The sequence below is a fragment of the Mustela lutreola genome, chromosome 3 (assembly GCF_030435805.1).
Source record: "Mustela lutreola isolate mMusLut2 chromosome 3, mMusLut2.pri, whole genome shotgun sequence".
Lineage (NCBI taxonomy): Eukaryota > Metazoa > Chordata > Mammalia > Carnivora > Mustelidae > Mustela > Mustela lutreola.
The window spans coordinates 99,991,669-100,007,085 of NC_081292.1; the positions used below are offsets into that span (position 1 = coordinate 99,991,669).

At 35.5% G+C, this 15,417-nt stretch overlaps 1 protein-coding gene across 1 annotated transcript in view; it reads left to right on the forward strand.

Moving 5' to 3' along the window:
- MAP3K2 (mitogen-activated protein kinase kinase kinase 2) overlaps nt 1-15,417 on the forward strand; it is an 86,087-nt gene that overhangs the window by 31,386 nt on the left and 39,284 nt on the right. The window contains exon 2 of the mRNA XM_059166563.1: nt 13,916-13,984. Coding sequence (XP_059022546.1) covers nt 13,981-13,984 — 4 coding nt within the window. The 5' untranslated portion in view covers nt 13,916-13,980. The remainder of the gene's footprint in view (nt 1-13,915; nt 13,985-15,417) is intronic.

A 15,417-nucleotide genomic window follows, 5' to 3' on the forward strand; every position in this document is an offset into this window, starting at 1 on the left:
TATGGTGGTTCTTACACATCTCTCTCGCTGCCCCTCTTCTTCCAACTCTGGGAATCACTAAAATTTTAGGTGTCCTACTGATTTTTTTTTTTTAAGATTTTATTTATTTATTTGACAGAGAAAGAGAGATCACAAGTAGGCAGAGAGTCAGGCAGAGAGAGAGGAGGAAGCAGGCTCCCTGCTGAGCAGAGAGCCCCATGCGGGGCTCAATCTCAGGACCCTGAGATCATGACCTGAGCCCAAGGCAGCAGCTTAATCCACTGACCCACCCAGGCGCCCCTACAATCACGTTTCTGAAGGAGCGTAAGAGAATTAAAAAACATTTTAGGGACGCCTGGGTGGCTCATTCGTTTAAGTGTCTGCCTTTGGTGCATGTCACGATTCCAGGATCCTGAGATTGAATTCGGCATCAGGCTCCCTTCTCAGTGGGGATCCTGCTTCTCCCTCTGGTTGCTGCTTCCCCTGCTTGTGTGCACTCTCTCTCTCTTTCCCTGACAAATAAATAAAATTTTAAAACAAAACAAAAAAATACAACCTGTAAACTTATCCTTGTATTTACCGTTTCTAGTGTTTTTCATTTTGTTTACTGGATTTGATATTAGGTGTGGGCTTTTCTTACATATATGATCTTTATTAAATTTAGGAAGTTTCCTCTTACTGCTTCTTTCTTGAGTGTTTTTTATCGTGAAAAGGTGTTGAATTTTGTCAGATGCTTTTACTGTATGACATGAGGATATCTTATGTTTTCTCCCCTGTATTATGTTAGTGACATATAAAATAGATTTTTTGTATGTTGAACTGTCCTTGCCTTTCAGTAATCAATCCCACTGGTTATGGTATATAATCCTCTTAATATGCTGCTAAATTTGGTCTGCTAGTATTTTGTTGAGGAATTTTTCATCAGTATTCATAAGGAGTAATTGGTCTGTAGTTTTCTTGTAATGTCTGTTTCGCTTTGGTATTAGGGTAATGTTGGCCTCATCCAGTGAGTAAGGAAGTGCTCCTTACTCTTCAGTTTTTTGGAAGAATGTTTCAGAATTTGGAAGAATTGTTTCAGAAGAAACAGTCTGTCAGTGTTTGATAAAATGCATTAGTGGAATCTGGTCCTTGGCTTTTCTTGTTGGGGGCTTTGTGATTACTGGTTTAATAGCTTTATTGATCATAGGTCTGTTCAGATTTTCTATTCATTATTCAGCCTTGGTAGATTTTATGTTTTTAGAAATTTGTCCATTTCACCTAGGTTATACAGTTTTCCATGTACAGTTCATACTGCTCCCACATGTTTTTTATTTCTGTTATGTTACCTTTTTCATTTCTGATTTTAGTTTATTTGAATCTTTTGTATTTTTCTTGGTCTTAGCTAAAGGTTTATCTTTTAAAGAGCTAACTCTTGGTTTTACTGATTTTTCTTTATTGTTTTTCTTTTCTCTAGTTTTATCTCTTGTCTAACCTTTATTATTTCTTTGCTTCTATAAGGTTTACATTTAGTTTGTTTTTATTTTACTAATTAAGATATACAATTAGGGTTTTTTTTAATTCAACTAGCCAACATATAGCACATCATTAGTTTCACATGTAGAGTTCAGTAGTCAATTGCATGTAACACCCAGTGCTCATCACATCATGCATCCTGCTTAATGCCTGTCACCCAGTTACTCCATCCGCTCATCCACCTCTCCTTCAGCAATCCTCAGTTTGTTTCCTGTAGCTACGAGACTCTCATGGTTTGTTTCCCTCTCTGATTTCTTCCCATTGAGGGGAACTATGATCCTCTGTGCTATTTCTTATATTCCACATATGAGTGAAACCATATAATTGTCTTTTGCTGGTTGACTTACTTGGCTTGGCATCATACCCTTCAGTTCTATCTACATCATACCCTTCAGTTCCATCTACGTTGGTAAGATTTCAGCCTTTTGATAGCTGAGTAATGCTCCTCTGTGTGTGTGTGTGTGTGTGTGTGTGTATGTGTGTGTTGTGTATACTATATCTTCTTTATCCATTCATCTGTCACTGGACATCTGGGAGAATTCATGCAGGAGTTCAGCAATGTTGGCAGGATTATAAAGTTAATGCACAGAAATCAGTTGCATTTGTATATACTAATGATGAGACAGAAGAAAGAAAAATTAAGGAATCAATGCCATTTAGAATTGCACCAGAAATCATAAGATACCTAGGAATAAACCTGATCAAAGAGGTGAAGGATTCATATTCTAAAAACTACAGAACACTTATGGAAGAAATTGAGGAATATACAAAGAAATGGAAAAACATTCCATGCTAATGGATTGGAAGAATATTGTTAAATGTTAAATATTGTTAAAATGTCTATGCTACCCAGAGCAATCTATACATTCAGTGCAACCCCTATTAAAATACCATCAACATTTTTCACAGAGCTGGAACAAATAATCCTAAAATTTGTGTGGAATCACAAAAGACCCCAATAGCCAGGGGAATGTTGAAAAAGAAAACCAAAGCTGGTGACATCACAATTCTGGACTTCAAGCACTATTACAAAGCTGTAATCATCAAGACAGTGTGGTACTGGCACAAAAACAGACACATAGATAGTGGAACAGAATAAAAAACCCAGAAATGGACCTTCAGCTCTGTGGGCAAACTAAGCTTTGACAAATCAGGGAAGAATATCCAATGGAAAAAAGACAGTCTCTACAACAAATAGTGTTGGGAAAATTGGACAGCCAGTGTGGAAGAATGGAACTGGACCATTTCTGTACACCATATACACAGATAAACTCAAAATGGGTGAAAGACCTAAATGTGAGACAGAAATCCATCAAAATCCTGGAGAACACAGGCAGCAACCTCTTTGACCTCAGCCATAGCAACTTCTTGTTGGACTTGTCTCCAAAGGCAAGGGAAACAAAAGCAAAAATGAACTGTTGGGACTTCATCAAGATAAAAAATTTGCACAGCCAAAGAAGCAGTCAACAAAACTAGTTAGGTTTTGAATTTCTTTTTTTTTTACTTCAGTATTTATAGCTCTAAGTTTCTCTTTTAGTATTGCTTTTGCTGCATCCTGTTAAGTTTTGGTATGGTATTTTCATTTTCATCTTTTTCAAGATATTTTCTAATTTCCCTGTTATTTCCTCTTTGAAACATTGGTTAAGAATTTGCTGTACAATTTCCACATCTTTGTGAATTTTCCAGTTTTCCTTTTGCTATTTGAAGTTTCATTCCACTATGATTGGAAAAGGTACTTTGATTTCAGTCTTACTAAGTTATTGACTTTTTTTGTGGTCTAACATATGGTCTATCCAGAAAAATGTTCCCTGTGGACTTGAGAAGAATATATATTCTGCTGTTTTTGAATGGAGTGTTCTGCATAGGTGTGTTAGGTCCAGTTGGTCTATAGTGTTGTTCGTGTCCTCTGTTTCCTTGTTGATCTGTGTGGTTGCTCTTATTATTGAAAGTGGAATATTGAGCTTTCAATTGTTAATGTGTAGGTATGTATTTCTCTTTAATTCTGTCCATGCTTGCTTAATATATTTTGGAGTTCTGCTGTTTGATGCATACATGTTTATAATTGTTACATTTTCATCATGAATTGACCATTTTATCAATATTTAATGCCCTTCTTTGTGTCTTGTAACAGTTTTGACTTATAGTTTATTTTGTCTGATATTAGTGTAGCCACTCCAGCTCTCCTGGCTACTGTTTGCATGGTATACCTTTTTCTGTCCTTTCACTTTCAACCTATTGTGTCATTTGATCTTATAGACAGCATATAATAGGATCATGCTTTTTCAATTCTTTATGCCATTTTGAAATGGTATTCAATATCATTAATTATCAGGTGATTGTAAATTAAAATGGTAGTGAGATACTATATAATCACCTGAATGACTAATAGGATCAGTGAGGACTGGGAAAAACTGGAGCTCTTTTACATTGCTAGTGGGAGTATATAGATTAACAGCTACTTTGAAAAAGCACTTGGCCAGATCTGTTAAAGTTAACTATATATGTCTTAGTGACCTAGCAATTTCTTCTGGGTGTATATCCAACAGAAATATGTGTTTGTGTTCACCAAAAGATATGTTCAAGGAGGTCTGTAGTATTTGTAATAGCCAAAAACTGAAAGCAATATTTATGTCCATCAGTAATAGAATGGGTAAAATTAATTGAGATATAGTCAAATAGTGGAATATTACACAGCAATGAAAATGAACAAAATACTCATCTGGGTAATGGGGAAGAATCTCAGAGCCATAACAGATATGGAGTGAAAATAAATACAAAAGAGTATGTCTTATGTGAATTAATTAATATGAAATTTATGAACAGACAAAACTAATCTATGGTAATAAATGTCAAAATTACAAACAGAAAAATAAGTTGTGGATAAGAACTTTCAGGTACAGATGTAATTCACCTTTGTTTAGTTTTTTTCTATTAACTTGCTGTGTACTTAATTTAGTTATTTTCATGGTTTTGCCAGTTTTAGCCTCAGAATATTGGTCAAAGTATCATAGTTGTTTAAAAGTGCAGCCTTGAGCTGATTTCTAGTAGATTTATGCCTCTTTGACTTAACTGTTGTGATTTGGGGAATTTTATTTTTTTTTCCTGAAAGGGATGTTTTGGAAAAAATTTTGTGTTCACAATACTTTATTTTTGAGGTTACTCAAAATTTGATTTAAACATTTTAAGTGAAAAACTAAAAAATTCATTTGAGAATTTGAGTTTTTAGAAAGACAATGTACCGAATAAACCCTCCTCAACCATTTTGTGACATTCTCTATGTACATATATGGGGTAGGAGAATTTCCCATGCTAGCGTTTTTGAAAGGTGAATTTGAGTTACATACACAATGTTATAGAAAGTTTATTTTAAAAGATTTTACTTATTTATTTGACAGAGATCACAAATAGGCAGAGGGGCAGGCAGGGGGGAGGTGATGATGGCGGTGGAAGCAAGCTCCCCCCACTGAGCAGAGAGCCTGACATAGAGCTCGATCCCAGGATCCTGAGATCATGACCTGAGCCGAAGGCAGAGGCTTGATAGACTGAGCCACCCAGGCGCCCCATGTAGAAAGTTTGAGTGAGAAATAAGAAATGAGCATTCAGGTCCTAACTTTGTGCAGCTTTATGACTTTGGGTAAATTATATTACCTTTTTGATCCTCAGATTTCTTATTTATTAAATAGGGGGTTTAGCCTATATCTTTGTTTCTCAGCTATTTAAAATTTAGCCTTCTACTTGCCTTAATTAAAATACCATAAAAACTGAGGTTGCATAGTAGTTGCCCTTAAGTATAGTATTGCCAAGGTGACATAAAGGGCATTTTTATGTTTTTTGTTATATTCCATGTGTTAATATATATTTAAAATTTTCTTTGACAATTCTTTACTGTTATTTGCATTTCAAAATAATATTAAAACTAAGAAGAAATTAAAGCAGTTGTAATGTTTAATTTTTTTCAAACTGTATGTTTGTATGCCACCCCCAATAGAGAATTACTAAAATAATGTCAGTGGTTGCAAAGTGGCAGCATAAAACACAAAAATACACACAATTTTAAAAAAAAATTTGAATTAGCTGCTAATACTTGAAAATGAGGATATCTCACTTTAAAATTTGGAGCTTTTTGAAAAATCAGCATATTTGATGATGACTGAGCATGAATTCGTGTAGACATCTGTTGACTGGAGCTGAGTACCTGTTGCTCTTCTAGGTGGGCAAATGATCTCTAGTTATTAACAGAATCTCCCACTTCTGTTATGGTTTCTTCCTCTCCCTTTCTGCCTCCCTCTCTCCCTTTCCTCTGTTCTGTTCTTCCAGGATATAATTCATATACCATGAAATACACTTTTTAAAAAGTATACATATAACTCCGTATTTTTAAATATATTCACAAAGTTGTATAACCATTACTACTAACTCCAGAACACATTATGACTTACGGTCATTTCCTATTTCCTATAACCCCATCCTGGGAAACCATTAATCTTTCTGTGTCTGTAGATTTGCCTATTCTGGACATTTCATATAAATGCAGTCATATATATGTGACATTTTATATTTGGCTTATTTAATTTAGCATGTTTTAGGATTCATCAATGTTGGAATAGGTATCAGTCCTTCTTTCCTTTCAATGACTTAATACTCTGTTGTATGGATATATATTACTTGTTTATTCATCCATCAATTGATGAACTTTTGAGTTTCTGCTTTTGGACTCTTTAATGCTTCATTGAATATTAGCGTACATGTTTTTATGTGGTTATATGTTTTTAGTATTCTTGGGTATATACCTGGGTATACTAGTCCCTTATCAAATATATGATTTGCAAATATTTTCTTTCAGTCTGTGGATAGTCTTTTTTTTTTTTTTTTTTTTAAGATTTTATTTGTTTGTTTGTTTTTTTTTTTTTGACAGAGAGAGAGCACAAGTAAGCAGAGCAGTAGGCAGAGGGAGAGAGAGAAGCAGGCTCTCCGCTGAGCGGGGAGCCAGCCTTATGTGGGGTTCGATCCCAGGACCCTGGAATCATGACCTGAGCCGAAGGCAGTTGCTTAACCAACTAAGCCACCCAGGTGCCCCTGGATAGTCTTTTTACTGTGTTGATATAGTGTCCTTTGATGCACAAAAATGTTTATCATTGATGAAAACCAGTTTATTCATTTGTTGCTTCTGCTTTTGGTGTCACATTTAAGAAACTGTTGCATAATCCAAGGTCATGAAGATTTATACCTCTATTCCCTTCTAAGAGTTTTATGAATTTAGTTTTTACATTTATGTCTTTGATCCATTTTTTTTTTTTTTTGCATTTTATATGAGGTAGGAGTCCATTTTCATGCTTTCGTATGTGAATATCCAGGTCAGTGACATTACTGAAGACTGTTCATGCACTGTTGTCTGGACAACTGTGTCAGAAATCATTTGACCATAGATGTTCGGGTTTATTTAGGACTCAGTTCTTTTCCATCACTCTCGATCCTTATGTCAGTACTCCCACTGTTTTGATTTTGTAGCTTTTTAATAAACTTTGAAATCTGGATATGTGAATCTTCCAACCTTTTCAATATTGTTTTGGCTCTTCACGGCCTCTGGTAGTTCCATATGAATTTAAGAATCAGCTTTCCCATTTCTGCCAAAAAAAAAAAAAAAAAAAAGCCAATGGGATTTTGATAGAGATTACATTGAATCTATAGATCACTTTGGAAATATTCCCATCTTAAAAATATTGTCTTCCATCCATGAATGTGGGATGCCTTTTTGTACATTTAGATCTTCAATTTTATTCAATAATGTTTTATAAACAGTGTATATAAGACTTGTGTTTCTAAAAGCATATTCCTAAGTAATTTATTCTTTTTGGTAAGTAGAACTTCACTTTTTATGTGATTTTAAAAAAATTCTTATTTCACTTTTATCATAGTTAACATACAGTGTTAAATTGGTTTCAGGTGTACGATGTAGTGATTTAGCAGTTCTGTATATTACTCAGTGGCCATCAGGATAATCCTCTTCACCTGTTTCACTCATCCCTCGGGCCCACCCACAACCTTTCCTCTGGTAACCATCTGTTTGTTCTCTGTAGTTAAGAATCTGTTTTTTGGGTTGTCTTTCTTTTTTTCCTTTGTTCCTTTGTCTTGTTTCTTAAATTCCACATATGAGTGAAATCATGTGGTATTTGTCTTTCTCTGACTGAGTTATTTCAGTTAGCATTATACTCTCTAGCTGCGTCCACATTGTTGCATATGGAAAAATTTCATCCTTTTAATGGCTGAATAATATTCAAATGGAAATTATTTTTAATTTCATTTTCATAAAGTCATTACTAGTATGTAAAAATACTAATGATTTTTAAAAAATCTGTTCCGTCTGCAGCTGTGCGGAACTTGTTCATTAGCTCCAATAATGTTTTTGTGAATTTATTATAATTTTTTTTATACAACATCATCGCCTGCAAATAGGAATGCTTTCACTTCTTATCGAGTCTGGATTCCACTTATTTCATTGTCTTGCCTCATCTTCTGAATAGAACCTGCAGTTCAGTATTAAAAAGGAGTGGCAAGACTAGCCATGCTTGTCTTGTTTCTAATCTCAGGGTCATGCCTCTAGTCTTTGACCATTAAGTATGATGTTAGCTGTGGCTTTTTCATAGGTGTTATTAATCAACTTGAGGAAAATTCCCTTCTGTTCTTAATCTTTTGAGTATTTAAGGCAGTTGGATTTTGGCAGATGCATTTTCTTTGTTGAGATGATCATTTGGTTTTTGTCCTATATTCTATTAATATTATTTGTTACATTGATATTTGTATGCTGAACCTGCTTTGCTTTTGTGGGATATATCCCACATATTCATAGTGTATAATCTCTTTTTTTTTCACCTTCTAGATTTGGTTTTTCTAGGTTTTGTTGAGGACTTTTATATTTATATTCACTTGAGTATCTAGTTTTCTTGTAATGTTTTTGTCTGGTTTAGTTATCAGAGTAATACTTGGTTTCGCTACTCTTTCTCTCTCATTTAATAACTAGTAGTAATTTTTCCTTAAATGTTTTAAGGCATCTGGTTTTGACTTCTATTTGCAGAAAGTTTTTCATTTCTAAATCAATCTCATTAGTTTTTATATTGAATTCTGATTTCTAAATTTCTTCTTGAGTTAATTTTGGTAGTTTCTAATAATTTGTCTATTTCATCCAGGTGATCTAATTCATTGGAAATATAGTTCATAGTATTTCCTTATTTTTATTTCTGTAAGGTTGATAGTAATGCTGTCTTTAATTCCTGAGCTTAGTTATTTGTATCTTTTCTCTTTTTTCCTTGCTTAATGTAGCTAAAAGTTTGTTAATTTTCTCTTTGTAGAAAACCAATGCTTTGTCTCATTGATTTTAAAAATTTATATTGTGTTTTTATTTCCTAGTTTATTTCCACTCTAATCCTTATTGTTTCCTTCCTTCTGCTTACTTTGGGTTTACAGTGCTCTTCTTTTTCCAGGGTCTTAAGGTAGGTGTTTAGATTACTGATTTAAGGTCCTTGATTGAAGGCTCCTGCTTGCATGGTATCTTTTTTCATCCTTTTACTTTCATTCTGTTTTGCCTTTGAATCTGAAGTGTGTGTCTGTTGTAGACAGCATATGGTTGGATCAGTGCTTTTTAGTCTGTTGTGCTAATCTCTATTCTTTAAGTGGTTTGTTCATTCCACTTATGTAATTATACATGGGTAGAATTACATCTACTTTATATTTGTGTTTTATGTGTGTTAGGTCTTTGTTTCTCATTTTTCTGTTATTGCTTTCTTTTGTGTTAGATATTTTCTTGTATGCTAATTTATTTCTTCTGTTCCTTTTGCATCTTTTTTCTAGAATTGACTTGGGATTAAAATTAATAACTTAAAACAGTGTAGTTTGGGTTGATACCAACTTAATTATAGTGGTATACATACACTTTTTAATGTAATTCCATTCTCCTTTTTGCTGTCGTTATACAAATTATATTATTACATATTATGTGCACAGCAAAACACTTTATATTATTGCTCTATGCAGTTTAAAAAAAAACCTGTGTATATCTTATTGTTGCTTGTGTAGAAGAGAATTAACATAGTGGGCCTCACTGTGTATCCTTAGAATGAACTGCTCTAAGAGGTCCACCCTTGGTTAGCATCTGAGAATTTACCAGGGTCCACAACTGCCTAAATGATAATAATGATTCACCGTGCCTAAGCTCCTTCTACAAACAATATAGTTTTTGCTGAACACCTGCTTTTCTTCTGGGAGTTAGGGATTTTGGTATGTGCTAGGCAGAGGATACCTATTGATCAGCTCCTAATAAGACCCTTGGTGCTGAGTCTCTAATCTTTCCTGATTGGTGATGTTTTACATGTGTTGTCATAACTCACGGCTGGGTGGAGGGCAAGAGGAATTGTGTCCTATGTGACTATTAAAAAAAGATCCTTAAGAGCTAGCCCTAACCTTCCCTGGACTTTGTCCCATGTGCTTTTTCCCTTTGCTGATTTTGCCCTCTATCTTTTTGGCATAATAAATTACAGCTTGTTAGTGTGAACTGTATTGCTGAGTCAGTTGAGTTCTCTGGCAAGTCATAGAAACTGGGTGTGGTCTTAAGTACTCGCTCCATACTCCTGTAACAGATTACCACAAATTTGGTGGCTTAAAACAACCTAAGTTTATTGTCTTAAATTTTTGGAAGTCAGAAGTCTGAAATGAGTCTCACTGGGCTAAAAATCAAGGTGTCAGCATTGCCAGACTCTGCCAGACTCCTTCTGGAGGCTAAAGGGGAAAAATCCATTTTTCTTGCCTTTCTCACTTTCTAGCAGTTGCCTGTATTCTTTAGCTCATGGCTATCCTGGTCCATCTTCAAAGCCAACAGTGACAGGTCAAGCCTTTACTATGCAGCATCACTCTGACATTCACTTTCCTGCTTATTCCTTTATTTATAAGGATCCTTGTGATTATGTTAGGTCTGACCCCAGTAATCCAGGATAATTCTCTCATCTTAAATTTGTTAAGGTATCATATTTTCAAAGATCCTTTTGCCATGTAAGGTAATATATTTGCAAAGGTTCTAGGAAATGGGATATGGACATCTTTGGGGTGGACCATTTTTGTACCTATTACATTCACATATAGAAGAAATGAAAAGAAACAAAAAACATTTTTGTGTTTTTGTTTTTTTTTAAGATTTTATTTATTTATTTGACAGAGATTACAAGTAGGCAGAGAGGCAGGCAGAGAGAGAGAGACAGCAGGCTCCCGGCTGAGCAGAGAGCCTGATGCGGGGCTCGATACCAGGACCCTGGGATCATGACGTGAGCCAAAGGCAGAGGCTTTAACCCACTGAGCCACCCAGGAGCCCCTTTGCGGTCTTTTTTTATCTTTAGATATATAATTAATTACCATTACTTTCTGCATGTGGATTGGATTTGCCATCCAGTGTCCTTTATATTTTAGCCTGACGAACTCTTTTTGTATTTCTTATAGTGCAGGTCTAGTTGTAATGAATTATCTGTGTTTGTTTGTGTAGGAATGTCTTAATTTTTTTTCTGTTTTGCAGGATGGTTTTGTTGGATATAGAATTTTTGATTGGTAGTTTTTTTTTTTTTCTTTCAGTACTCTGAATGTTACCCAGTGCTCTCTGCCTTCTTATGTTATCAACAAAAATCATTTAAGCATCCCTGGTAAATGATGAGTTCCTACTTTATTGCTGCTCTTAGATTCCTTATCTTTTAACGGTTTGAGTGTGATGCATCTAGGTGTAGATCACTTTGATTTTTATCCTTTTTATAGTTTGTTGGACTTCTTGGATGTGTAAGTTGTTTTTTATCATATTTAGAAAGTTTTTCACTTTTATAAAAATATTCTTTCTGCACCTTTCTCTTTCTCCTCTTTTGGGACTCCCATTATGCATAAGTTGGTGTGCGTAATGGTTTCAGATATTATGTTTTCCAACTGAAATTTCTGTCTGGTTTCTTTTTAAAGTTTTTAGGTTTTTATTGATATTCTTTGTGATGAGTCATCATTCTCATACATTCCTTAGTTCTTTGAACATATTTAAAATAGTTGATTTATTTATTTAATTAAAATTTTTAAAAAAAATTTTATTTATTTTTTAAATTTCTTTTCAGTGTTCCAGAATTCATTGTTTATGCACCACACCCAGTGCTCCATGCAATATGTGCCCTCCATAACACCCACCACCAGGTTCACCCAACCTCCCCTCCAAAACCCTCAGTTCCTCAGAGTCCACAGTCTCTCATGGTTTGTTTCCCCCTCCAATTTCCCCCAGCTCCCTTCTCCTCTTTCTCTCTGTGTTAAAATTTTTAAAACATTTTTAAAGATTTTATTTATTTATTTGACACAGAGAGAAAGATCACACAAGTAGGCAGAGAAGGGGAAGCAGGCTCCCTGCTGAGCAGAGAGCCCAATGCGGGGCTTAATCCCAGAATCCTGAGACCATGACCTGAGCGGAAGGCAGAGGCTTAACCCACTGAGCCACCCAGGCCCCCATAAAATATCTGATTTAATCTCTCTGTCTAGGTAGTTCAACATTTGGGCTCCCCTTACAGTCAATTTCTGCTCATCCCTCCCCCACTCCAGTGTATGGGTCATATTATATTTATATATCTCAGAATTTTTTCTGAAGAAAAAAAAAAGTATGCCACCTCTGGAAATCAGATTCTTCTCCAACTCCAGTATGTTTTAATTGTTCTTACTTTTTAGTGACTTTTGGGCACTAATTGTTTAACGTTTGTATTTTGTGTTGTATGTGGTCACTGAAGTTAGTTTAGTTGTTAGGTGGAAGCCTAGGGCCGTCTTTGGCCTTTCTTTATTTTGCAACAGTTCTGGGCATATATGTGACTTTGAGTCCCAGGAATCTGTTGGAGCTATTCAGAGCTCCTTTCTGAAATCTCATTCCTCAACTTGGCTAAAACCTATTGTTTGCCCCAACAGTTCTCCCCTCTCTCAGACCGTTTAGATATGCAGCAATTCTTTTTACATTTCATCAAAACCTCCAAGCTCTTTGCACTGGAAGAACTTTAGTCAAGTTAAATAAATTCTGCCTTTCAAGTTGGGTCTATTGAACAACCACTCGATAGGTTATATGGCATTTATTTTTGGAATCAGACTTTGAAGAAGTTCCAATTCCATTCTGCCCTCTCCAGTGGTAGTCAGGCTGCTTATTTTCACAATTACTGTAGACTGTTGGTTTACATTGCTATTTTTTTTTTAAAGATTTTATTTGTTTATTTGACAGAAATCACAAGTAGATGGAGAGGCAGGCAGAGAGAGAGAGAGAGGGAAGCAGGCTCCCTGCTGAGCAGAGAGCCCGATGGGGGACTCGATCCCAGGACCCTGAGATCATGACCTGAGCCGAAGGCAGCGGCTTAACCCACTGAGCCACCCAGGCGTCCCTACATTGCTATTTTTGAGCCAGGGGTAAGGGTGGGAGATACAAATAGGGACGGTTAGAGGCTCTCTTTTTACTAAGATTGTTAAATGCTGCTCAGATTGCTACAAGCCTTTTGGGTAGTTCCAGAGTTCTGAAAAAGTTGATTCTGACATTTTTTTTCTTTCTTGGAAGAGAATTTTTGTAGATATTTACTATATTTTTAATGTTCTCCTTTTTTGTCTTTAAAGGTAATGACCTTTTCTACTCATTTTATATCTGCCCTGTAGGAATTTATGGGGCTATTACTAAGATTTTTGACCTTGCTGGGATGCCTGAGTGGTTTAGTTGAGCGTCCAACTCTTGGTTTTGGCCCAGGTTGTCATCTCATGGGTTATGAGAGCAAGTCTCAAGTCGGGCTTTGCACTCAGCGCAGAGTCTGCCTGAGATTCTTTCCACCTCTTCCTCTTCTCCTCCCCTGCTCTTTCTCTCTCCCAAATAAATAAATAAAACCTTTTAATAAAAAATAAAAGATTTTCGACTTTGGGCAAGTGGAAGAAAAAAAGATTTTTGACTTTGAAAAATTCTGTTGTTTTTTCTAGCTTAGACAGGAGCCTGAAAAATATTGAGTTAAATTTAATATGGACTATGATAATGATCCTTAGTTCATTCTCAATAATTATCTTGCAAAAATAAAGCACCTTTCCCCAGTAAAATATATAAAGTATTAATACTGTATTTTTCTCGTTAGTGTTATTTATTCTGACTTTTTAAAAAAAAGATTTTTATCTACTTATTTGACAGACAGAGATCACAAGTAGGCAGAGAGGCAGGCAGAGAGAAGGGAAGGGAAGGAGGCTCCCTGCCAAGCAGAGAGCCGATGCGGGGCTCAATCCCAGGGCCCTGGGATCATGACCGGAGCTGAAGGCAGAGGCTTTAACCCACTGAGCCACCCAGGCACACCTTATTCTGATTATTTTGTGTGTGGCTGCCTCTTCTATTTCTATTACTAATGTGTTCATCCTTTTTCCTCCTCAGGAAGTAAAGAATGCTGATGGAAGAACCATTTTCTTAATTTTCAAATTGTTGAGCTGGTTGCCGTGATGGGTGAGTTCAAACCAAAAGCAACTTTTGTCTGTAATTAAGGGATAAAATGGGGAAGAAAAATTTTTCTCTGTGTGCATGAAGAACACTTTTATAAAGAAGTTTTATGATGTAGACTTGTATAATGTTTTGTATTTATTTACTTAATAGATTTTTGATTAAAACACTTTTTGAGTTAACTTACAAATTTGGAATGACCATGTCATGCAGGATATCCTAATAGGGACATTCAAAATAAACTGCTAAAATAGATTGGGACTTACTTAGATTCTGATGTCCAGAGAGAATACTAGATGAAGAAACCTGACTTTTTTTTTTTTTTTTAAGATTTATTTATTTATTTATTTGACAGATCACAAGTAGGCAGAGAGGCAGGCAGAGAGAGAGAGAGAGGAGGAGGAGGAAGCAGGCTCCCTGCTGAGCAGAGAGCCTGATATAGGGCTTGATCCCAGGACTCTGGGATCATGATCTGAGCTGAAGGCAGAGGCTTTAACCCACTGAGCCACCCAGGTGCCCCAGAAACCTGACTTTTAAATTGCCCTTCATTTGTATGTCATCTCACTAAGAAATTACTTTTATTCAAATGGTCCTCTTTACTCTTTTATTAACATCTATAATAGAAAAAATGTACTCATTTTTTTTTAAATAAGGAAATTAGCATATATAAATGTGATAAGAGATTTAAGCCAGGCATGAACTTTTCCAGAGTGCATGTAATTATTATTACTTGGAGATTCATGCTTAAGAAATTTATATATTTGGAAGAAATTTAAAGTTCATGGTTCATAATCCTTTCACTCAGTTTTAGGGGTTCACCACTTAAGGATTCACCACATTTTTTCTAAGGAATACATTTTTCTTACATTATTACCATTTATGTTGTTAATGGCTGAGATCATTAAATAATCTGTTAAATGTTTGTAGTCTTGTTGAACTTCATGGTGAGGAAATTCAGGAAAACACTTCCAAATATCATTAGGTCATTATCCACAGATAAAGCTTTTTGTTTCTCCCTTGAAGTACTGATGAAAAACTCTAAAAGGAATTTGTACTTTGAACATAAATGCCAAATAATGATGAAAGTCTTATTTTTCCCCCACCCAACTTGCTTTAATTAAAATTTTAGGTGTTCTACTTATTTGTTTTTTTTAAAGATTTTATTTATTTATTTGACAGACAGAGATCACAAGTAGGCAGAGAGGCAGGCAGAGAGAGAGGAGGAAGCAGGCTCCCTGCTGAGCAGAGCGCCTGATATGTGGCTCGATCCCAGGACCCTGGGATCATGACCCAAGCCGAAGGCAGCGGCCTTAACCCACTGAGCCACCCAGGCGACCCTCTACTGATGTTTTATTTAGGAGTCATAGAAAGTAATTTGTTATGATGGGACTGTTTTGACACTATACTCGGATGTTACATTGTTAGAAGAATCAGAATGG